The 26,308-nt window shown below is 36.6% G+C and overlaps 1 protein-coding gene and 1 long non-coding RNA gene across 5 annotated transcripts in view; one reads left to right on the top strand and one right to left on the bottom strand.

Annotated features, from left to right (window-relative positions):
* The window catches only part of LOC140525500 (uncharacterized), a 45,983-nt gene that overhangs the window by 1,716 nt on the left and 17,959 nt on the right, over nucleotides 1-26,308 (bottom strand). The window lies entirely within an intron of this gene.
* The window catches only part of FBXW10B (F-box and WD repeat domain containing 10B), a 99,167-nt gene that overhangs the window by 65,974 nt on the left and 6,885 nt on the right, over nucleotides 1-26,308 (top strand). The window contains exons 9-14 of one of the 4 annotated variants that reach the window (XM_072640921.1): nucleotides 7,112-7,260; nucleotides 9,158-9,271; nucleotides 11,101-11,243; nucleotides 19,607-19,765; nucleotides 22,717-22,910; nucleotides 24,451-24,492. In XM_072640921.1, coding sequence (XP_072497022.1) covers nucleotides 7,112-7,260; nucleotides 9,158-9,271; nucleotides 11,101-11,243; nucleotides 19,607-19,765; nucleotides 22,717-22,910; nucleotides 24,451-24,492 — 801 coding nt within the window. The remainder of the gene's footprint in view (nucleotides 1-7,111; nucleotides 7,261-9,157; nucleotides 9,272-11,100; nucleotides 11,244-19,606; nucleotides 19,766-22,716; nucleotides 22,911-24,450; nucleotides 24,493-26,308) is intronic. The other 3 variants (XM_072640923.1, XM_072640922.1, XM_072640924.1) reach the window with 3 other exon arrangements.

Genomic DNA, 26,308 nt, shown 5'->3' with positions numbered 1-26,308 from the left:
GCTTTAGCAACTCTCCCCTGCCTCTGTCTTCTTACATAATTATGCACCAGTAGCCAACTTTATTCCATTCTACACCTCTAACAAGCTAGGGCTGAGACCCTACCATTTTCAGGTCAAGTCTACCAGAGTTCTTCCTGGCTTCTGGCTCCCCTATTGCACCTCTGACCAGTGTACCAGAAGGTTTCTGCCCCTTTATGTAGTCTTACCATCGGCACTAATTATTGTCCTATATCTCTAATTCCCTTTGTGGATTAATTCCTGGAGAAAGTTATCTACAATATATGCCTCTACTTCCTCTCCTCTCACTCTCTACTCAACTCCTTACAATCTGACTTCTGACATCATGTTTTGGCCAAAACTGCTTTCTCCAAAGTTACCAATGAAGGCTTACTTGCCAAATCTAATGTCATTTTTAAATTCTCATTCTTCTTGATCTCTTTGTTGCCTTTAACACTGTCAATTACCCTCTTCTGCTTGATACTCTCTCCTGCTTTCTCCACTACTGCAGTAGAGCCTCAGTTTACAAACTTAATTTGTTCCAAGATTTTGTTCATCATGCGATTTCTTCATATTGCAAATGAATCTTCCCATAGGAAATAATATAAAGTTGAATGACTTTACATCCCCAAAAATATCCATATAAAATATTTATAATTTTTAAGTAAGTTTTTTGACCCTAATGCACCTTGAAATACAATAGCAATGATTAGTACACACTATAAACCTAAACTAAATTAACCTGAACTTTACCTTTGAGAAGAGTTATGACTGGCGTGAGAGAGATGAGAAGGAGGAGGAGGAGGAAAGGTTATTGCTTAGAAGGAGAATCTCTTTCTATGAGAATATCAGGGATTTCAACGTGGGGAGTATTCTCTCTTATGCTAATTTCACTAAAAGTAAGACTAACACTACTGCCTTCACTTTTCATTTTTTAAAATCACTTTCATGTTTTGATTCACTGATGTTTTTTTCTTTACATTTGCTTCTGACTAGGTATTTATCTGACACTTGTTTTTGATGTTTTTTTTTAAATTAGTTTTCAGCTTTCAATAATCACTTCCATAAGTTTTAAATTTTCCCCCCTCCCTCCTCAACATGGCATGCAATCTTATATAGGTTAAAAAAACAAAACAAAACAAAACAAAACATTATCCGAGTTGAGCATCATCCCTTTGCAAGCTGTTCAAGTCCAAACATAATGTTCATATTGCAAATTTCTATTTGTCCTACAAGACAAATTTTGCGAAAAATTTTTACTCGTCCAGGGAAGCAAACATAAACCAGGTTACTCCTAAACTGAGATTCTACTGTATTTGACTGCTCCCAGTTTCCCTGGATCTTTATCTTTTTCAATAAAAATTTGCTGGATCTTTATCTAGGTCACACCCACTACCCAGAGATGTCCTATATGGGGCTCTGTCCTGGTTCCTTTTCTCGTCTCTCTTTATACTACACTTAGTGATCTCATCAGGTCCCATGGACTTGATTACCATCTCTATGCTGATGATTCTTACTCAGCCTTAATCTCTCTGTTGATCTTCAGTCTTGCATCTCCAACTATCTTTCAGGCATCTCAGACTGGAAGTCCAGTAGACATCTTGAACTCAATATGTCCAAAATTGAACTCATTATCTTTCCTACTAAATATCTTTTCTCCTTCCCAATGACTGACCCTATTACTGTTTGGGGCACCACCATCTTCCCAGTAACCCAGGTTTATACTTAAGTATCATCTTTGACTCTTCATTATCACTCATGCCATTCCCACTCCCCCATAAAAATTTATTGCCAAAGCCTATTGATTTCACCTTTGCAACATCTTTCAAATATTCCTTCTCTTCTCTGATACTGTCACCACCTTTATTAAGGCCTTCATTACTTCACATTTGGACTATTACAAAGGCCTGCTGGTTGGTCTTTCTGCCACAAATCTTTATTTCTACTCCACCAAATGTAATTTTCCTAATGGGCCAGTCCAACCATATTACCCTATGAAGTCAACAAATTCCAATGGCTCCTAGTCACTTTCAGATCAAATACAAAATACTCTGGTGCTCAAAGCCTTTCACAACTTACCCCCCATACCTTTCAAGTCTTTTTACTCTTTACCATCCCTCCAAATCCTCCCTCTCCAATTAATCTTTGAGCCAATTACACTGTCCTCCTGGCTGTTCCACAAATAAGACATAAGACACTCCATCTCTGGACTCTCATTTTTACTGGCTGTTCCCTCACACATGGAATGTTCTTCCTCCTCATTTATACCTCCTGGCTGCTCTAGCTTCTTTCAATTCTCAGCTAAAACTTCACCTTCTTTAGAAAGCTTTTCACAATCCTTCTTAGCTCCTTCTTAATACCTTTCCTTTGTTAATTATTTCCTATTTATCCTTTATACAGCTCATTTGTACTTATTTGTTTGCTTGTTATCTCCCCATTAGACTGTGAAATCCTTCAGAGCAGAGACTATCTTTTACCCTTTTAGCATCCCTTGTTGGGGAATTGCACAGTGCTTTGCTGTTGCTTGGTCATTTCAGTTGTGTTTGATTCTTCATGACCCCATTTAGGGTTTTCTTGGCAAAGATACAGGGCTGATTTGCCATTTCCTTCTCCAGCTCATTTTACAGATGAGGAAAGTGGGGCAAACAGGGTTAAGGGACTTGCCCCCAGCTAGTAAGTGTCTGTAACTAAATTTGAACTCACAAAGGTAAGTCTTTCTGATTCCAGGCTTGGCACTCTATTCACTGTGACACCTAGCTACCCAATGGTAGGGTCTTAATAAATACTTAGTGACTTCATGACTGTAGGAAATTCCTGGTGTTCCATTTTGGTTTTATTACACTACTGTTTCATCTAGCTTTCTTTTTCATATTTGTTAGGGTGTTTTCAGAAGAAGTGGGCTGGGCTGGAATCTTTCACATCACTATCTTTGCTGAAAGTTCTTTCTAACTCTTAGAAATACCAGTTTACAAAAGAAATGATGCTGGATGGAAGTAGCATTGATGTTATGAATTAACCTGTAGCCCAGATCATGTGGCCTAGGCCCTTCCTCTGTCTTCATTATGATCAATATCTGTCACCAAGATCAGTCATTCCAATCACAACTCTGTGGTTCCTTCCCCAACCCCTCTATTCTGGGTATCGACAGTTTCTAGGAATTTAGACATCACTCATCTTAGGATGCAGTTGTTAATGGAAGAAACCTCAGGTCCAAAAGGGATCTGAAATGGACCAGAATCTGATCACAGGTTATAAAAAGTCTTTATTGTCAGAGAAGAGCTTGCCAGCAGAGCAGAAAGAGTTCTCACATGCTCAAAAGGAAATGGAAAAAGAGTGAGGTATTTAGATTTTAGGGCAGGGAGTGGGGGTTAAGGGGAAGAGGTATGCAGACATGAAAAGCCAGGGAGCAGGATGTTTGGAAAGTCCAGAGTGCAACTGCTACTCAAGGTGTTTTGAGTCAGTCAAAGTTAGTTCTGTGGTTTCTAATAGCTGCAGACATCTCCAATTTCAGCTAGAGTTCACCTGCAAAGGATCACTGGTATGTAGCTCTGAGACTCAGAAATCTTTCTAATTGGCTGGTCATTGTATTACAACATTGAACTGCTCCCCTGTAAAGAAGTTCTAACAAACCCAATAGGTTGGTATAGTCATTACAAAACCCATATTCACACAGTGATGTCTGTGGAGGGACAAAACTCTTTCAGAGAAGGTAACCTCCCAATGGGCAAACTCTCCCCAGATTAAACTTACCATAAAGTCCTTATGTTCCATAGTAGGTTCAATGAAAGCCTTGGCTCCCCAGTGGGAATATTTTTCATCAGTACCCTACCCTTTCTCTCAGGGATGATACATACCCTCTAATGTCTTAGTTTTAATCCTTCTCCCACCATCTATAGCTCCAAGTTTCCCTTTATGATAGTTTATAGGAATGGCCATCCCTTTACTAGTGAGCCAGGAATGATAAGTACGCATCATATATGTCCTCTACTCCAATATTCTCTTCCATGGGAAAATTTCCTCACTGAGACAAAATCTTGTCAATGGTGCCTCAGTTCAACTCTTCCACCTCTATCTGACTTGAGTCTTAGAGTTCCCCTAAGATTTTTGTCTTCTTAGGGTCCTTTTTATCCTTTGATGGTTTCTTTTTTCCTTTTACTCCATAGATCAATCATTTTTATTCCATAAAACAATGATCTATAAACATAGGATAACTGATTTTATTGTTTATTCTCTTCAAGATAATTGTACTTATTTACCTTGTATGTATATCCTTGGGAACTATAAATCAAATAATCTGCTTGCCTCTACCATTTTTTCTTCTGAAGGAATGCCTCACTTTCCTCTTTTTTTGGTTAGACTTCCTCACAATTGCAGAGTATACAATTTTGTGTTGAAGACTGAGGTCCACTGCTTTTTGTAATATACTATTCCATTTTTCTCTTCAACCTCTTGTAATGGCAAATTAATCCTGAGTTATTTAAATTACCTTTCCTTCATTTTTTAAAGTCTTTTCCCCCCTGATTTCTTGCAAAATGTGTGTTTCACAATAACACATGGGAAACACTGGATTTTTTGGGACTCCAGACTCTAACACATTCACTCTTGATCTGGTCAGACAGGCAGACACCTTCAGAGGAGTTAATAATCTTACTTCATTTTAGTCTAGTCTTCTCAGAACAGTTGCTGATAATGGCAGAACCAGCTCCTACAGTATGCCCTAATCACCCTTCTTGCAGGGACTGGTGAGAAGGGGGACAACTACCCCTACGTCTTGATGGGGTCAATTGAGACAGGTACAGCTTCCCCTAAAACCTCTCAAGCCTCAATAGGGGCTGGTTGAGGTAGGTACATGCATTCCTTAATGCATTGCCCATGATTTCCCCCCTCACTGACCAGTGCCCACTTGCTTTCTAGAGCAACAGACAAAAGAAGGCATCTTGCCAACAGCAGTCTCACAGGTTAACTTTAGCAATATCATCATTCTGCACAAGCATAGTAAACATTACATTATTTCACCCCTTATCTCATGGCAGTTTCAGTAGGACTGCCTAGCACTATGATTCTAGGAATTGCTATCTAAGATCCTTGGGGCTATTCTGGGAGTTATTATCTAACACCTAGAAACTAGACATTGCCATGGCCATGGATTAAACTCTCAAAGACTAACAAAATCCTCTTTACATACAATGTGTTATCATTGAAATGATACATTTTACCTCCTCCACATCTTGGAATTTGAAATATGGAGTCTCTTTCCAGAGGTCATCTGTGGATTCTCTCAATGATGCTTTGGTTTTTGTATTCAGAAATTTTCTATGATTTTCCTGTATTATTTCCACTTTATAGCATGCAGGGATTTTTTGATTGCCATATAGACCATGGATAATGTTATTTATTTTTTAAAAATTCTTTAGGGTTCCATTTCTACTTGAGCTTGACACTATGGCCAAGGAGGGAAGAAGAAACCATTGCCTGTTATTTTTTGTAACCTGGAATGCCCTCCTACTCTTTTCTGCATTTATCCATGTCTTATCAGTCCTTTAAGGCCCAATTCAGCTTCTATTGCCAGGCCTATCTCCCCCATGAAAACTTCCAAGGACTTGCTCATCCCACTGAGATCACTTTGTTGTCTACATTGCTAGAGTACTTACTACTATATGCTCCACTCATTCACAACAAGCATATACTAACTCCTATTTTTGTTTATATTTTTATATGTGAATTTTATCTCCCAAATAAGAGTAAAAGCTCATTTAGAGGAAGATGTTATCTCTACTTCTGTGTTCTCAAAAGAGCATAGTTGTGTGTGTGATAATTTTTTTAAAATTATCTATCTTTATTGGTATAAGGAATTTGCTGTGAGAAAACTCACCCTATTAATCCAGTTTGGCAACTTAAAGAGACAGTAAATATCACAAGGAAGACCTGAATTTCTGCCTCTATTCATGCCCACTGTTTATATCTATAAATCTCCATCTATAGATAGATTCTATTTATACTATATTCCAATTACAACTAGTAAATGTCTGAAGCGGAATTTGAATTCAGTTCTTCCTGACTCCAAGCCTAGCACTCTATCCACTGTGCCACCTAGCTATCATAAAAGATACTGGAGGGGTTTGCCATTTCCTCCTCCAGCTCATTTTACTGATGAAGAAACTGAAGCAAACAGGGTTAAGTGATTTATCCAGGGTCACACAGCTAGTAAGTGTCTGAGGTAAGATTTGAACTTGGAAATGAGTCTTCCTGACTCCAGGCCTGACACTCTATCTACTGCCCCACTGAGCTTTCCTAATATACATTATATAGTTATACTATATGTGTATTATTGTTTATATGTGTATTACATATATATTACTGTTTATAAATATGTACATACAAACATATAAGATACATGATGTGTTATATACACACATATAGTATATATCCCTGATTATTGTGTAATTTATACTACAAAACAATAATCAGTGATATGTACTGTATGTGTACATCATATGTTATATATTTGTGTATATATTTAGAAATAGTAAAATATGCATAACATACACATACTATAAAAATATACACATAGTAATAGTGTAGGAAGAGAGTTACAAAACTGAGGTGACCAAATAAAAGAAGCCTGTTAATAGCATCATAATTAGAACTGGAAGGGTCCTAATCATTTAATCCAAGTCCTTAATTTTATAGGTTTAGAAATGGGCCCAAAGAAGTTAAGTGACTTGCTTGAAGTCAGACAGGTAATATGTAGCAGAGCCAGTATTCAAACTCAGATCCTTTATTTCTAACCCACTGCTCTTTCAGCTGCTGAAAGAGTGAGTCATTTCAACATGCTATTGTGTATACCATAATTCTGAATGGTAACTTACACTAGATTTGGAATGAAGTGAAATGTAGAGGGACATTTTCTCATTTGCAAGGATTTGGATTAGAGAGTCCACAGGATTTCTTCCAATTTCAAATCCTAGGATTCTATGGAAATTTCCTGGGACCAAATCTATTTGTGGTTATGCAGCATCTTATCTGGGAACTTCAGAGGATGCCCCCAACAGACTAGTACCAGTTGGTGTTTGATTTGACTCAATGGCCCCTTTTTCCTTTTTTCTTCATTCAGTGTGGGACATGAACACTGGGAGATGCTTAAAGACTTTCAAACATAAGGATCCTGTCATGACTGCCAAGATTAGCAGTACTCACATTGTGAGCGGCTGTGAGCAAGGCCTGGTGAAAGTTTGGCATTTAGCATCAGCCACACTGGTCAAGGTAATATGTGCCTGTCTAGGACTGTGAAGAAGAGGAGGGTCTGGGTGGGGTTAGAAGGCCAAAGTAACCTAGGATTTTTTTTCTCACTTCCTTCTTACACTTGTCACAGAGCTCCATTTGCACAGTACTAATTGAGACCATTTTTCCTTCTCTATAGAGAGGAACCATTTCTATAGGGTACAAGGGCAGACCAAATTAAACTCTGTGGCTCCCCCATTTCCATGAATAATTCAATGTAAATGAATTATTATACTTATAAATGTTTCAGCAACTTTGCTGAAAAGTCACAAAAGTTAGCCTGTAAGGAAGGAAAGTAAATTCATCTCACTTGGTTTGGTGAAGTCATAGAAAAAGTGAGGTTCATGGGATAATTGTATTCATAACGTAAGAACTTTAGCCCTCCCTCCTCAATCCTCTTTTAAAGTTGGTAGAGTTCGCTCTGAGGATGGAGCAAAAGTCAAATAATTACCCTACTCACTAGTGGCATAGTAAGGAGAAAAGGTGGGCAGCTTTAAAATTTAAAGGAATGAAAAACATAGTGTTTGCCAAGAATGAAGTTGAAACACTATAATGAAAGTTTGGTCTTGGAGAAAAAAAAAGAAAATGCATATCTCTTCCATCTTTAGAGATGTGATGGTCCATGGGTGGGAAACAACACATATACTTTCCAACTAGGTGAATATTGATTAATTTCACCAAACTGCTTCCCACCTCCATCCCCTTTTTCATTTTTATTCTTTGTTGTAAGGAAGCTTCTCTGGATAGGGAAATGGAGAGATATATTTGGAAACGAAGGTTGTAAAATATAAGATCATTCATTTTTTATATGAAGTGCAGTGAAAGCAAAGTGATCCTAATCATCCACTATCACTACGGTACTGTTAACAGGATTTTTACTGGGCTAGTCTCTAACCTGAGAATGCTCAGAGCAGCACAAAGCAGGCCTACATACAGGAGTACCACTAACCAAGTAGTTTAATTAATCAGTTGCAGAGTGAGCAATGTTCTCTTAGCTGAAGTAAAAGCACAGGTTATATACTTAAGTCACAAGTAGGGAAAGAAGGATCAATGGTGGATTACAAACAGCAATTTAGTGGTTTTCCCATGAAAAACCCCCAAGTCCCACAATACAACAATTCTGGAGTCAAGTCTTTGGAGTGACTACCTCCCCTAAAGTACAGAACCAGAATTCTGTTGACGGGAACAGGTTCTACAATCTTTGATTCATTTCACTTAAGGTCTAGTGATTGTGAGTGTTGTCAGAGTTTTAATGAATCATTTTTAAGCTACACTGTGAGCTCTGACTCTCAAGTCAGAAAGGCAGCTCTTGAGAAAACTAATTATTAGTATATTCATTGCGCACATCGTATCGATGAGTATGAAAATTATGGATTCCTTTCTCAGTACTTTGGTACATAGGCTCCTCAAGAAGAGGGACTGGTTTTTTTTTGTCTTTGCATTCCTAGCATTTAGCACAGTGCCTGAGACAGAGTAGGTCATTAATAAATACTTGCTGACTTGATTTCATCTCTGTGGGCAACCTTTTGATGCCTTAGCATCCTTTTTGACTCTTGCCCATGTTTTCCTACAAATCCTCTATAGAGGATTTATTCAATATATAAGAGGTCATCCTCTTGTACTTTGAGGATCTCAGGAGTGCTGGTGTTTGGGTTGTGTTGAATCTTCTTTCCTTTCCTCTTGAGTGTCAGGTTGGAGTGAAGGGGGTAGGGGAGAGAGGTTCTTGTGACCAACACTTATATCTATGAGACAACTGACATGTTTAATGGCTATTTAGTAGAAGTTGCCTTATTGTTCCAAATGAACAGTGAACTTTTGATCCTGGTCTTATTAATACCATGTTCTAATAAATTAAACATTTATAATCTGTTGAAATCAGATTGGACTTCCTCCTATGGAACAGGTCAAGGGTCCAGGATGGTACAAAATGAAAGGCCACAGAAGGTGTATTAGAAAAGTCCATGGACTTGGAATAAGAAGACCCAGGTTTAAGGTCTGTTTTTTCAGTAATGAACTGTGAATTCTTGAGAACTTTATTTCTCTGGGCCTGTTTGGTCTCATATGTACAATGAGGTTAGATTGAACCAAGGGTTCTTAACTTGAAGTCCATAAACTTCTTTTCATTTAACTTAAAAAATAACTGAATTTCAATAGAAATTTATTTCCTTTGCATTTCTATATATTTTATGCATTTAAAAATAGAATAATCATGAGAAGGAAGGGGCCCATAGGCCACAAGAGTTCAAGACACACAAAAAAGTTAAGAACTTATGAAGTCTAAAGTATTTTCCAGCTATCCCTAACTCTTACATCCATATGATTGTGTGGCACCATTAGAACATTTAAAAATTAATATTGTGAACCATGGTGAAGTGAAAAGAGTGCAAGACTGGGAATTGAGATCTGGGTTCTAATCCTAGCTCTCTTTCTGTGACCTTTGGCAAGTTATTTCCTTTCTCTGAGTTGTTCAGTGTCATCTTCTGTCAAATAGGGGATTGGAACAGATGTTTGCTGAAGCTAAAAATCTGACATTTGGGGATTATATGATCTTGCTTCCTGTTAAAATCTTATGCTCAAGCAATTTGTATTAACTCAAAAATTGGTATAATTTCAAGATTTGAAATAACTCAGTAGGCCCACCATGAATTATCACCAGTGCAATACCCACAGCAGCTGGTATGAATATGCAGATGTATTTCCAGGGTTGAATCACAAAATATCACAAACTCTCTTCCTCAAAGGCAAAACCAAGATACCAGAAATCCAAATCCACCATGGTAACAAAGAAGTTTGTATACATCATCAATTCAGGGAGCACTGACATTCCCAAGTCTTCCCTCTATTAAGCCTCCCCACAAACAAGCTTCCCTAGGCAAAATTCCACTCTCTCTCACTCATACTAGTTTCTCTGCCTCAGCTCTGCCTCTTTCTCTCCCAGATCCGCTTCACTATCACTTCCTGCCCCATCCTCCTTGCTCTACCCATTTGACGAACTTCTTTCACCATGGGTTCCATGTGCCTCAGGCTCCATCACAGCAGTCTGCTGGGCTCAGGCTTAAAGCAGGTCACACAGGCCTATTAATGAGCGGGAAAGATGTTCCCATTCTATTAACATTACATTTGGCTCCAAGGGAAGGCCTAATGGAGGGAAGACTTGGGGATGCTGGTGCTCCCTGGATTGATGATATATATATATATATAAACTTCATTGTTACCATGGAGGAACTGGCTTTCCTGTATCTCAATAAATATCTTAGTTTTGCTTTTCAGGAAGAGAGTTTATTATGTTTTACAATTTAACCCTGGAGCTACATCTGCATAGTTATAGCAGCTGCTGTGGGTATCGCATTGGCAATATATAAATGAAATAGAAAGAACTCTTTTCTCTGATCACTCTGCCTCAAGACGTGGGACATGCAGTCTGGTGAAAATGAAGTACATAGACTTAGCTGCTTTCCAAAGTTCAAAGTGTTAGGGTTGGATTATGAACCCCAGTAAAAATATCTACATATATTTTACAGGTTACAAATCATCTTCCTCAAAATCCTAGGAGGTAGGTAAAGCAAGTATTATTATCCCCATTTTCCAGATAAGAAAACTGAGACCTTAAGAAAACCTTATCCGAGGGCCACAGAGCTGAAAGGTAGTAGAAATGGGACTTCACCTCAGGTATCCTTGTTATTAGTCCTGTGCTTATGGTGATAATGATTTTCATGAAGCATATATTGGTGACACATTTAGTAGAAGCTATGTGGTCATGGCCCTTTGTATGTTTACAGCATGGTTAGAGACAAAACTAAAAACAGTGACATTTTATTATAGACTCTCAGTGGCCACGAAGGACCAGTTAAGTGCCTGTGTTTTGATGAGTGGCACCTTCTAACAGGAAGCAGCGATGGCTTTGTTATGGGCTGGAGCATGGTGGGGAAATATGAGAGATGCCTCATGGCGTTCAAACATCCAAGGTAGGTAGGAGGATTGCCCTTTGCACCCATTAGTTCAGACTGTATGAAGGAAGCCACACCATGAATTAAAGGCCTTTTCCCAGAGTTGTTAAGCTGTAGGACAGTTCAGCCTTATGGGATCTGATGAATGTTCACCCTATCTGGGCTGAATACTAAATAGAGTTCTGGAGGTTTTAGTGGACTGCAGAGTCAAAATGAGATACAAGTGTGCAATGAAAGCTAATGTGACTTTGGGCAACATTAAAAGAGTCATAGTATCCAGGACTAAGGACGTGATATTCCTGCTATATTCTACCTTGGTCACATCATATCTGTAGTATTGTGTTCAGCTTTTATTGTACCACCTTTTACGAAGACCATTGGCAGAAGGGCATCTAGAAGATGGCATCCAGGAAGGTGAGGGTACTTACTTCATATAGTATATAACATATCACATGAAGATTAGTTGGAGGTAATGCAAATGTTTAGCTTAAGGAAGAGAAGATTTGCCATTGGGGAGGGAGAAGGACAGAATAGCTACCTATGAGCAGTTAAATCAGAGATTTTGTGCTTGGCCTCCAATAGGTGGATGACAATTGAAGAAAGTCAAACTTAGAATCTGCATAAAAAGAAATTCTCCCCAAGTTAAAGCCGTCCAAAAGTAGAATGAAATGCCTTGTGAAGCAGGAGGCTCCCCTCCCTAGAAGTATTCACTTAAAAACTAAATAACTACTCTTGGGGATGGTGTAATAAGTATTCTTACTCAGGCATGTGTTGCATTACAGCCTCTGATGTTCTTTGCAACTCTGAGATTTTGGGATTCTGTGACCTTTCTATCTGCCTACTATGTGCTTTCACTCTTATTTCTTCCCTTTTCTCCTCTACGCTTTCCTCCATTCTTAATTTTTGTCCATCTTCACATAAAGTCACTGATTTGGATTTTAGTCTATCTTTTGTATCCCATGATAATAACACGATCAATATTTTATATCTGGTACCTGCCAAATTTTAGAGCACGGAAGAAACTTTCAAATTAATTATATTTCATTATGGAGACAATTCTTTTAAAATTTGGCATTGACTTTTATTCCAAGAATCTGAAAGTGTCCAAGAACATAAAAGGATTTCTAAGGTTTTAAAGATTAGCTGGCCATAGTCTACTAGGAGAATATATTAAATGTCATCCTAATAGTTTTATAAGAGTGAAATGTATCGTCTGCAGAACTTTATTTACGTAAGTAAATAACTTTATTTAGTAAGAAGGGTCACAAAACCCTTATGCCCCCTGGGATATTTATTAGGCTGACACACCGCCTTTCTGGCCCATATTGGGTATGGTACGGTAGACATGCCACTAGATTTTGGAGTTGAAGTTATTGGGTTCCAATCCCAGCTCTGCTGTTTACCACCTATGTGACTTTGGGCAGCCTGCATAACCTCTCTGTAAAATGAGGAGGGCTGAACTAGATTACTTAACTCTAAGAGGGCTTCTAGTTCTAAATCTGATTAAATATGATTATCCTAAGGTAGCCATTATATATAATTATGTTATGAACAGCTTAGTTTGGCCCAAACCAGGAAGGAAAGGTGTTTTGATTAAGATGAGTGATAGATAAACATGAATATGCCCTTTACCATATTATATAGATTATTATGCTTTTACCTCAAAGAACAAGTGAGGCTTATGAGACAACCTCAAAATCATGACTAAAAATCTTTCAAAATTTCTTAAACATTAATTGGAAACTCCCGGTCTTTCATCTATGGGATGTTCATCAATCCTCAGACAACTGCATTCTATCTTTATTTGTAGATCTTTTCCATCTGTCCAAATCCTATAATTCAGTGTTTTGGGAAGAGTGTGAAAGTAAGAACATGTGGTTCAAGTCTAGGTTGTCACACATATTAGTAACTTGGGCACATCACTTCACATTTTTACAGATCAGTTTCTTTATCTGTTAGAGAATAATATTTTCAATTCTTACCTCCTAAGGATATTGTAAGTAAGCACTTTGTTTTCCTTGTTCCCTTCTTTGTTCCTTCCCTTCCTCTCTCCTTCCCTTTCGTTTTTCCTTCCTTTCTATCTTCCTTCCTTTTTCTCTTCCCTCCTTCCTTCTCTGCCAGAAGCATTTAAAAAGCACCTACTATGTGCCAAGTATTGTACTAGGATGCCCTCAACGTGTCTCCATGCTATCAGGGGAAATTGTGGTGGTAGAGAACAGTACATATGCAGATAAGTAACCACAAAATATATACAAAAAAGAAGAAAATATTTGGTGGGAGCAGGTGCTAGCAAATCAGGATAGCTCTCATGTAAGAGATAGAAATTGAGCTGAATTTTGATGGAACTTAGAGGCTTTAAGAGTCAAGAGTGAGAAGAGGAGAATATACCAGGATTATTGGAGGACAACCTGTGCAAAGGGGTGGAAATGAAAGGATACATGTGTGGAACAGGAAATAAGGATGATTTTATTGGAACATTCAAATGGGTCAAGGAAGGCAATGAACAATAAACATTAAAAGATAGATTGGAGACCGATTTTGAAGGGCTTTAAAAGTCAAACAGAGGATCTCTGGGTCACATGAGCAACAAGATGAAGTATTAAATATTTTCTCTGACTCCCCACAACATCTCAAACGTCTCCAAAACAGAAATTATGCAATAAAGATAAAGCCACTTCAGCAGTCTCCATGATCTAGAACACCCTAAATCTACAAGAAGGTTAAAAAACCCTATGAATGATGTTCACTGACCCTGAACTCACTTAGTACCCCTCCACAGCCTCCCATCCTTCTAATAGTGAGACTACTGTAGCAGACATAGGTACCCAGCAAAATGTACCCCCTAACTCTACTCTCCCATCCCTCTTTCCAGTACCTTGGAGATCCCCGCTCCAATTTGCCCTGGTTACAACAGATGGCCAGTCAGCCACAGCACATTAGGAACAAAAGGTTGCCTAGAACCACAACCCTGTAGCACCAGAACTACAAAACTCTGAATTACCAGTGCTGTAGCACCCGCAGACCCAGTGCCAAGGCAAACAACCATGTAGCTCTAAAAAAAGTTCCTAACGTCAGGTGCCAAGCCAAAGAACTAAGGAAGAGAGGGAATAGGACAGGATATTGTGTGGGAAGAGCAAAGCAGAAAACACTTAAAGGCAAAAGCCTAGAAGCTTAGAAAAAAACCTTAGAAACTTTGATAGCATGAAGGATGCATAGAAAAAAGAGAGATGAGAGTTAAGAATCAGAAAATGAGGGTCTACAGAAAATAGAAACAGAGGAGGGATAATGAAGAAAATGAGAAAAAGCCTTTTTTGGAAAGGGTTTACAAAAAGGAAATTTAGAAAACTAATGAATAGGACTAGTTGAAAGGGAGAAGAGGAAGGAAAAAATGGAGGGGGAAGAGTTATATAGCCAGATAAAGTCAGGAGATTAAAAGGAACTAATAAAACCCCAAATGGAAAGGTTTTATAAAAATGATAAGTAGGGATTAGGAGTGAGGGGAAAAGAGTCAGTGGGAACATGGCTATCTTACAAAAAAGGTTAAAGTAAGTAATTGAAGGAACGTAATATAAGAATATAAGAAAAGAGGAGAAAAATCAATATTAGAAATAAATGGAGTAAATTTAATCTTAACTCTTATAATTTTAAACATAAATATACTGAATAATCCAATAAAATTTTTAAAAGAGTGACAGATTGGGTAAGAAAATGAAATCCTGTAATCTGTTATTTACAATAAACACATTTAAAAAACAAAGACATACATGCAATAAAACTAAGTATATTTAAAATTTTTTTTACTATGTATTAAGCGAATCTAAAAAGGCAGGAGTTGCCATCATATTATCTGACAAAGCATAAATAAACATTCAAAATATAGAAAGGAATAAAGATATTATATTTTGCTGAAAATAATCATGGGTAATACATCATTATTATCAAAAACTTATGCACTCCAAATACTTTAGCATACAAATTAATAAAGGAAATACTACCAGAGTTTCAAGAAGACATAAATGGTAATACAACAGTGATAGGAGAGTTCAATATTCTTCTGTCAGTTTTGGTTAAGTTTAACAGAAAGATAAACAAAAGAGAAAATATGGAACTGAACTCCAGCAGGTTGCTGGAGAAACCTAAGTTAAAAGACATATGACATCTTTTAAATGGGAAAGCAAAAAGATATATATTATATATGTATGTATGTGCATATATAAACACACACACATACATAGTACATGGAACTTTTACAAAAGTAGACCAAGTAGGGCACAGAGATATTGCAAAGAAATGTCAAAAGACAGAGAAAGTTAATACATTCTTTACAGACATAATTCAATAAGCATAATAATTGGTTCAGGGACCACGAAGAAGAATATATACTCAAATGGAGACTTAACAGTGAAATCCTAAATAAAGAGGTGGTCAAAGAACGAATCATAGAAACCAACTATGCAAAAGAAAATTATAATGGTGAAAAAAGCAAACCAAAATTTTTGGTACGTAGCTAAAAGTAGTCCTCAGAGGGAAAATCCTATCCTTAAAAACATATGCTAACAACAAAGAAAAAAAAGATTAATGAACTGAATATACATTTTAAAAAATTAGAAAATTAACAAATAAACATAAAATAATCACAAAGGAGAGATATTAAAAATTAGAAGGGAAATAGATGAATCAGAAACAAAAAAGCATATAGCAAGGATAAATAAAATTAAAAGCTTGTTCTGTTAATGGAATTCAGTCTGCCAGAAGTAAGGTTTAGACCGTGTGTGTGTGTGTGTGTGTGTGTGTGTGTGTGTGTGTGTGTGTGATACACACAGAGAAGCATGGAAAGATCTATGCAAACTGATGCAGTGTAAAGCAAGCAGAGCCAAGAAAACCATATACAATAATTGCAACAATATAAATGGAAATAACAATAACACACCAAAAAATCAAAGTAAATTTAACAAAATTATAAAAGTCAAACAGAACTCAATTGAACAGATGTGAGAAACCCTCAATCTACTCCTTTACGAATGTGGGAGATCCACAGGTTTTACACGTTGCACGTTTTCAGATTTTTTTCGATGTACCTATCAGTTGTGCTTTCTTTTTTATTCTCTAAAAATAGTATCTGTCCTACGGGAAAGCTCTCTGGGAACAAGAGGGAAGAGAGAGAGATACTTGGGATAACTATGGTGAAGTAAGAAACAGAAACTATCAATAAAACTCATTTTAAAAAGCCTAACAGAGTTTACATTTTATCTAAAAAGAAAACAGGGAGACAACAGAAGTTTTTAATGTCTCTTTTAAAGTCAGTGTCATTGGCATTTTGCAAAAAATTTTTGCTCTAGACCATACTGAACCTCTGATCCTAGTGTCCTTCCTTCTCAGAATGGGGGCATGTTCCTTTCTGGACACTCCAGTATTGATAACTGCACCATCCCAGCAGCTCTCTGATTTGCTTTCTATATTACATGGGTATCCAATCTAAAATATCTCCCCATGTTTTCTTTGCTTGTCTGATACAATCATTTTCATATCATCATCATCAAAATCTAATTCATCATCCACTGTCATTATAATGAGAGTAGGTAGACAACAGCAAAATAAGGGAATGCTAGTCAGGGTGACATAACATAGTTAGCCCGTGCACTAAAACCATTATGGTAACTGTAAAGGCTTGGCAGGAACCCTGACTTGCTGGCCAAGTGAGTTCTGGAAATACCACTGAATGAATTAGCCCCCTAGCCTGTGTAATAAAAATCCTTCTATAAACCAAAGAAATAAATGGGGTGGCATAGAGCTGTAGTCTTGCCCCAATGAAAACCTGATATTAATCAATTTGACATTGAGTGCAGTGGAGCAAAGGGCAGTCCTTTGTTTTATTGTACCACAAGAAGACAAAATATTTAGGAATAAGTCAGAAATGCCAATACTTCAACTGCTGGGATGTTTTAGTATAAATGGCACTGAATCCTAAATAAGGCAAACCACGAGTGTACATTAAATGTACTGAGGACATAAATACTTTTGTTATATACCAGAACTACATCAAAAACAATTTGATTCCTAAGGCTACATCAGATGAAATTAAAGGACTGAAATAAAAAGAGGGAAACTGGTAATATGTGTTACCATTTATAGGTAGATAAACAGACAGACAGACAGGCACACACACAGTCTGAACTCCAGATCAAATGGCAGTATATTATTGACTAGAGTAGGGCAATTATAAAAATTATTTGATTCCTAAGCTTAGATGAAATCAAGGTGCTACTAAAATTGAAAAAGCAAAATCACTGAAATCACTGAAAATTCTCACATAATGCAAACTCTAGAAATTATACCTAAAAATGAAACAAATTACAAAACACTTGTACTAGAATTCAAAAAGCTCTTTTTAAATTTGGCTGTGTGAATTCAAATAGGAGGATAATTGTAATAAAACAGAGTAATTTTTGGCAAAGTTGGAATTTGTTATAACCATCATGAAAAAATACATTCTCTGATAGTATTTGGTGAAAGTATAAAAACATTTCAGTGCTTGCACCCAGAAATATTATGCAGTAGTCACTGCAATGGTAAAAACCACAGTAGAAAAACAGGGAGAATAAAAGAAGTCCCCTAAAGACACATATCAATTACCAACATGTTGGAAGTAACTAGAGAGAGCTGTTGAAAAGTTTCAGAGAACATGTGAAAATTACATCAATGTCTACTTGGTACACATAGTTGAAAACCTGAACTCTCAACTAAACACAACAAAAAATACATATGTGGAGAAAGATCTGGAAATCAAAAGCCTATCAGAAATCCTAGATTTTCTTAATTAATATTTGAAAACAAATATTAAAAGCAAAATTAAAGGGAGAAGGCAATGCAAGTTGTCAGAACAACTGTGTCAGAGCACCACAGATAATAAATAGGAAATTCAAAATCAATAAAATTTACTATAGAATCTTGAGAAGTAAAGAATTCAGGAGTGAAAGATAATCCCCATTGGAAAAGGATGTAGATAATTTTTGGTCAAGTCCAAGAAATCCAATACAATGAAAATGTAAATTCTATCAAATAAGAAACAAAAAAAATGTGCATTGTTAGTATAATGAATGACAGAACAGTTACAGTGTTAGGAGAATGAAACTCTAAGCATCTTTTTAAAACTGGAAAGTTGTGTGGCCAGATAACATTAGTAATTATTGACTCAAATGTTTCACATTGGAATATGAATTACTAACTAACGGGGAAAAAATTACTAACAGATCACTTTCTATATTCTTAGTTATCAATCTGATCTCACTTTTTTTAAAACAGAACTCAAAAACTCTTTAAATACAGCACATATTTATGTTCTCTATACAAAGTAGTTTCAACTTGTATTACCAGACACATTTATAAATATGTAAAAGAAAATAATAAAATTGCCTGAATAGCAAAAAGAAATTTGCCAAGAAGTCCCAGGAGCATAAGGAGCAACTTACTATTGTTTAGTAATTATTGAATGAATTGCTGGAAAAAAAGTCTTTTTATAGCATTTTTGTTAATTATGGCAAAGCCTTTGACTCTATTCTGTATTAACAGCTTATTCAGATATAAAAAAATAGATGAAAGAATAGTGAAAATGTTAGGAATATTTAATGTCCATATGGAACTATTTCCTATTAAAACATAACAACAACACAATAATTCCAAGAGTAATTCATATGAAATATAGTATTTTAAGGGAGGCAGTTTAATCTTAGTGTTAAATCTCTCCTAAATATCTTATGGCTTTCAAATTAAAGAGGGTATTGAATGAAATATTTTATTAATCACTTGATGGAAAAAGACATAAAAACAGCTCTTTTGTCTCAAAGAATCTTACTCCTGTGAAATCAAAATGTCATTTCAACATGTTAAGTCTAAGTTCTGTTTTTGGTGTTGTTCAGTCATTTTAGTCATGTCCAATTTTTCGTGATGCCATTTGGGGTTTTCTTGGCAAAGATAATAGAGTGGTTTGCCATTTCTTTCTTCAGCTCACTTTACAGATGAGGAAACTGAGACAAACAGGGTTAAGTGACTTGCCCAGGGCCACATAGCTAGCAAGAGTCTGAGACCAGACTGGAATTCAGGAAAATAAGTCTTCCTGACTCTAGGTCTGTCACTGCCTAGCTGCCCTTGGTGCATATTAGGAGCCTAATAAATGTTTACTAATTGACTGGTTGATTTGGGAGATGATGAAATTGAAAAAAAGGGAAAAAATTCTTCACATTTTTCATTTTAAAATGCATATATATATATATATGTGTGTGTGTGTGCGCGTGCGTGTCACACAAGCACACACACACACACACATACATAGTTAGCTGTCTGACCAGAATATGGACTATTCTCATTGTTTTATTTATTTTTAGGGAGGTGCTCTGTGTGGCCTTCCTCTATCTCCGGGTAATCAGTGGCTGTGCTGATGGGAAGATTCGCATATATAACTTCTTGAATGGGACCTGTCTGAAGGTGATGAAAGCCAATAGTAGAGGTGACCCAGTGCTGTCCTTCTTTATTGAGTGCAACAGGTGGGTGGTAGGTGTGGAGATCAGAGCCATGAGCAATTCTATTTTGGATGATTCTACTCACCTTTTTTTCAGATTTTTCAAAGCACTTTGTCTGCACCTCGCCTTTGCACTCATCACATTCTGTCATGTATTATAGCTATTTTATTTACATGTTTTAACTTCTATTAGGTTGTAAGCTCCAAGAGGGCAGGGAATATATTTTGTTTCATATTTGTGTTCCCTCAGAGTCTAGCACTATCCTGTGGACATATCAAGTGTCTAATAAATTTGTTAAATGTTGTTGAATTCTGGGAAACCTTCCCTCAATTTGCTAATACGGGGATTGATGCAAGTGATACTATAGTGGTAGAATCAATGATTGGATACAGGGAGTAAGGAAGAGGGAAGAATTAAAGAGAGCTCTGGGAGATCAAACATAGATATTTGAGGCAATGGTATTAATTTTTAAAAAAGAGATCTTTGGAAAGAAAGGCAAGTTTGGATGGAGTAGGATGGTTCTGACAATATATTCAATTGGAGATGTCCAACAGACTATTCCAGCTATGGGACTAGATTTGGGGGGAGACATTGGAGCTGTATATGTAGATTTGGGGCTAATGTGAGTAGAGGTTGAGGGGAAGAGATAAGCTCACCAAAAGAGAGAGTATAGAGGAAGGAGAAAATGACCCAGGACAGACTCTTTAGAGTTATCCACATTTAGAGGGTGAGCTGGAAGACAGATTAGAACTAGAATTGTATCATTCAGGCCTAAAGAGTAGAACTAGGAGAAATGGGTGGAATTTGGAAAGAAGTACACTGGGGCCTGAAGTAGGGAAAAAAATTTTCTAACAATTATGTCTGCCTGGAAGTGGAATGGGCAGCCTTGTGAAGTAGTGGTTTTCCCCTCATCTGAGGCCTTCAAGCTAGACTTGATGGCTATTTTTCTGCTACCTTTAAGTAGGGATTGTTTTTCCAGTATGGGTTGGAATAGATGGACTGTTAGGTTCTAACTATGAAGTTCTGTGATTCTCACTGAAAGTATGAGTATATATACCACATACCATCTGATTACAACTATTATGGATTTGGGGGCTAGATGGGCTTTGCAAAAGTCTTAGAAACCATTCTGTTACTAAGTCAAACCATCACTTTGTTACTAAGCTTTTCTGTGTCTGGAGGAAAATAATTTGAGTTTTTTGTGCTAGAGTTCCCTTATCATAATATAATATCAAATTACCATTCTTCACACTGTAGTTTTGCTACCAAGAAGTTCTTTACTATCTTTCACACACTCATTTGCTGCTAGCCTTAAATGTCTATAATCTAACACTTCCAATCAGAGGACAATTGTAGGAAGGAAGGAATATGCATGTGGAGGTGTTGCAGCAAATAGAAATGCTGAGAGAATTGAATCAATATGTGTACAAAAATACTATGTATCACTCAGTTCATTACTCATTACAATGCGTTTATTATATTCTGAACACAGTATTAAGCACGTATATTATCTTAAAAGAGTAAAGTAATTTGAGAAAATTAACTTAATTTCCCTCAATTGTGTAATACTCTTTCCCTTTCTTAAAAGTAGGCTAGTGTTTTATAAAGGTAAAATAACAAAAATAATGGTGGCAAATGAAAAATGTTATAAAATTGTGACTAACTTGCTTAACCTTTGTCATTTATGAAGAGGAAACTGTGGTACCGTGGAAAGAAGGATGGATCTAGAGTCAGAGGACCTTGGTTTGATACCCAGTCTCATTATTTACTATCTGTGTAACCTTAGGCAAGAAGCTGAACCTCTCTGGGCTTCATTTTCCTCTAAAATTTCCTCTAAAGGGACACACTGAATGGCCTTAAGTGCCATACAGCTCTGAATCGATGATCCTAAAAGATGATTTGCTTTTAATTGATTAAACATTACTTTCCAAGAGGAAATTTTACTATCAATATAAATCACAAATGGTTCCCAAGGCCCTTACTAGTTTTTCCAGGAGGAAAAATTATTTTAGTGCACAGATCAAGTAGGAAATATAGTTGAATCTTCTAAATGTTTTGAGCAACTGAAATCAATTGATGGTAGACTGCAGGTAGCAACCTTTTAAAAAAAGTTCTAGAAACTTTCACTCTACACTAGAGTATAAAGCACAGGGACATAAGTGATGCAATGTCTTACAAAAAGATATTAATTACCTTTCTGCTAAAAAAAATAATATTTATCATTGACAAGACAGAATTTAAAAGTAGAAAAAGAAAAACAGATCTGCCATTAAGTTTGCCAAACCCAAGAATTTTCAGAGTACCATTACACATCAGTCCTGATTCAGCAATGTTAACACATAGTTGAATTCATAAACATTTACTAGTGAGGCTGTACTCAGTCTGAGGCCACAAAGATATATTTCAGAGCCTCCTTCCCTTAGTACTCAGCAATCTGTAGTACTAGTTCCTATCTCAAGCATCTGACAGTCATCTGCAGACTTAGAGACATTTAAAAATATTGTGACCTCAGCAGCTAAAAACTCAAAATAAATCCTTATCTATAATGGGATTCCTGAGATGGAAAAATGACCAAGTCCAATGTACCACATACCTATTTTTGATAAAGATAAAAGCCATGCCTGCTTATTTTTGAGAAAGGACTAATAAGGCTGAATGCTGTGTTTTGAATCAGAGGACTAAGAGACTTAATCTCTTAGGTATCTTGGGTACCAGTTTCTTCATCCATAAAATAAGGGGATTAGACATCTAAGGTCCCCTTCATCTCAAATTATAGTCTTGCAAATTATTCCAACTGGTCATATCCACTATATGGCCTTATTTGCTACATCTACCAAACAGATACTTTGAGAATTTTTCATTCATGTTGTTTAAAGTGGAACAAGTTCTGTGATTTTCACTTCATGTGGCTGAGATTCTCTTTTGTTGGAAGCTTGATTAAATGTGTCTGTCTTGAGGTGTTATTTTGGTCCTAGGATGGTGATCAATACAGAGAGCAACATTGTGATGTTCGACTTTGATGACATTAAATGGCAGTATTATGCAGACAAGAATAAACCACCTACCAAGAAACCCAAGGAGAAGGAAAAGCAAGACAATGTTTCCTCTGCAAAGGATCATAGAATCAGTCATCCAAAGATGCACCCTGAAACTGAAGCTAAGCAAACTGGTAAATGGTTTTGTGAATACAAAGGCAAAGAGCTTGGGAGGAGCTAATCTTTCAAGAATGTGGTGATGGTGGGGCTGTTATAAAATTATTTTCACAAGATAATCTGCTGATTATCTAAGGTCCTTTCCTCATTCCATTTGGAATGGAGTTGTCTGTTTTAATGATTCATGTTCCATTAGATGAATTAGATGGTTAGAGACATAATCCGCACTATATTTTTTTGCCTTTTTCATAATGTGCAACCTCATGCAATATTTTCTAAGGGAAGAACCATGAAAACAGTCTATCATGCTTACACATTTGAAAGGTATCTTATTTGGGGAATGTGAAAGCCCTGATAGTGTTTTTTCCTCAGGAAACATATATTATTAAAAGTAGAAGTATTTTCTTAGGCACATTAAATCCTCCTCTAGAATTTACCACTCTGCTGGGATTGGCATAGGAAATTGCATCAGCTGATCACTCTATAGAAAAATTAATAGGTCAATCCTTTGTCTCCTAGGTCTTTAAATGAAGGCTAGATGGCTTAAACTTGTTAAGCAACAAGAGTAGTCCAAACTTAGGTTTACACAAGATTGATGGGTGAAAGCCATATGAATTGTTGGTTACTTGCCCTATCACTCTGACTCAGTTGAGGTATATCCTTAAGAAAGTTTCCTGTCATGACTTAACTCATTATTTGTCTTCTGCATTGGTAGAGTCAACAAAGAATCAAGAGAGGTTTTCTTGAAGCCAAGTTCAAGTTGGTGTCAAGAAGCAGTCTTACTCTTTTTCTTTTTAATTTTTTTTTAATTTATTATTTTAACATTCTTTTCTTTTTAAATTTTGAGTTCCAAATTTCTCCCACCCATTCCCTCCCCCACCCAATGAGAAGGCAAGCAGTATATCAAGTATACATGTGAAATCATGCAAAATATAGTTCCATATTAGCCACATTTTCAACAAAGCAAGAAAAATAAAGAGAGAAAATCATACTCCAATTTGCATTCAGTTCTCTCCCTCTGGAGGTGGGTAGCATTTTTTCATCCTTAGTCCTTTGGAATTGTCTTGGATCACTTATTGATCAAAGAAAACAAGTCTTTTGTAGTTGATCATTACAGTACTGCTTTTACTGTGCACATTGATCTCCCAGTTCTTCTCACTTCATTTTGCATCAGTCCATGCTATGTTTTTCTGAACATACCCCCATCATCATTTCCCACAGCACAAAATCCATTACAATCATATGCCACCTGTTAAGCCATTCTCCAGTTGACAAGCATCCCCTCAATTTCCAAATTTTTTTAACCACAAAAAGAACTGCTACAAATATTTTTATCTGTAGGTCCTTTTCCTTTTTCTTTGATCTCTTTGGGATACAGACCTATTAGTGGAATTGCTCAGTCAAATAGTATGTATAGTTTTATAGCCCTACGGGCCAGTCTAACTCATTTTCTGAGGAAGATAACAACATATTTTTCCAAGGAGGTGCTAAGTCTAAAAAATACTCAGATAATTTTTCTGAAGCAGTAGAGTTGATACTTTTTTGTTTTCTATTCAGGCACAGATGGACTTCTGACGGACTTTAAAAAATCTGAAATGGGTAATCACTTTGTTATCTTGCTATGAGCACAGTATAGTCAGAGTTCTGTTTGTTAAAAGTTAATGGGACGTATAGTTTTTCTTCAATGTACTTTCGCCACCTCAAGGTCACAAAGAGCAAAGGGCCCTACTACAGTTCAGTGTACGAAACAGCTGCTGCATTAGCAGTTCTCTCCACCTGTACTTATTTACCCTTGCTGTCACATTCCTAGTTTTCCCTGAATTCTGCAGGAAGGGAATGCAAGATGAATGAATGGGAAAGGCATGGATTCAATCATCCAGAACCTCTGCATCCTACTTTTTCTTTTGTCATTCTCCTATACCCAACCACCTTCTTCCTGTCAAATCACCAAAATTTGATAACCCCCTTGTTCAACATGATTTATTTTAATTAACTTGAATTTATTAGATTCTAACTTGAAAGAGTCCAGGACTAGAAATTATGAGAGGTACAGTCTGGTCCTGGGTCTGCTACTAGTCATGTACTCTTATAAGTACATGTATGACTAGTATGACTAGTACTTCACCTCTTTGGATCTCAATTTTCCAACCTGTCAAATAAGAGGGTTAGACTAGATGATTAAAAAAAAAAACCTTCCAGAATTTTGTGGTTCATTAAAACAGTCACAGAATGACAGAACTATTGCATGTTCCAGAAGTGTTGGTTACCAATTTTGAATTTGTGTCAGTTTCTGGTCAGTTGGTTACTGCTACAATACTAGAAGATGAAGTGAAACATCAGTTATTTTCCATATGGTAATGGGATAGATATTACTGAGAATGTTTTTAAAAAAAGAAGATAATGCTAAAACTGAATTTACATCCTAACTCTGGCTTTCTTTCTGTGAGTAGTTGGACATGTGATCTAACCACTCTGTGACCATATTCTTCTGTCTGTAAAAGGGATAACATACTTAACTGTCTCTTGGGATTATTGTAGGGAAGAAGTAATATAATTGTACAAGGCAGTGAGTATCAGAGAAATGCTGCTTCTATCAGAATTGATTTACAAAACTATATTAGTAAATTTAAGTGGCAATAAAGATGTGCAATCATTACAAGAACTGGTTAAAGATTAAATTCAAGATAAACATTTTTTGAAAGTTGGCCTAGACCCTATGAATAGACATTGGAGTACAGAGCAGGAAGGATTCTTAGATATCATTTAGTCTAATCTCTTTATTTTACAGATGAGGTCCAAAGAGATAAATTAATTTGCCAAAGGTCATACAGGTACCAAAATAGAATTCAAATCTAGATCTTCTTAATCTAAATCTAGTACTCTTTTTCACTAAAACATGTTGACTTTTGTTATAAGCCAATCAAAAACAACAGGGATGTCAAAGATAAACTTCATAACTTTGCCTTAGGATGAGCTTGAGAAATTTAAGGGTAAGGGTGAAGGTCGCAGACATAGGATACTCAGATGCTTCTCCTAGTCAACAGAGGAAAGGTAGTTTAGGTTATAGTGTGATGTTACTTTGTGTAGGGAAATTGTTTTCCAAGGAAGTACTTTGTGTTGGGTAAGTTCTTACAGGAGCAGAAAGCACAAAAGGATTATCATTGCTTTCTACTCTAAACCTTAGAAATTTGGGCACCTTAGAGACTTAATTATCTTCTGGGAAATTTCTAGAAATATTACTAAGGGATAGTTAAGTGAACATGAAGAAAACAAACTGATGATCACAAAAAGCCGGCATGACTTCCTCAAGGACAGATCATTCCAGACTAACCTCACTTCTCTTTTTGATCAGGTCAGTCAGTAAAGAAGCACTTGTTAAGTGCTTGCTGTGTGCCAGGCACTGTGCAAAGCACTG

Source organism: Notamacropus eugenii, chromosome 2 (genome assembly GCF_028372415.1).
Source record: "Notamacropus eugenii isolate mMacEug1 chromosome 2, mMacEug1.pri_v2, whole genome shotgun sequence".
Classification (NCBI taxonomy): domain Eukaryota; kingdom Metazoa; phylum Chordata; class Mammalia; order Diprotodontia; family Macropodidae; genus Notamacropus; species Notamacropus eugenii.
The sequence above is the reverse complement of the archived record's forward strand: the minus strand, read 5'-3'. Positions and strand labels throughout refer to the sequence as shown.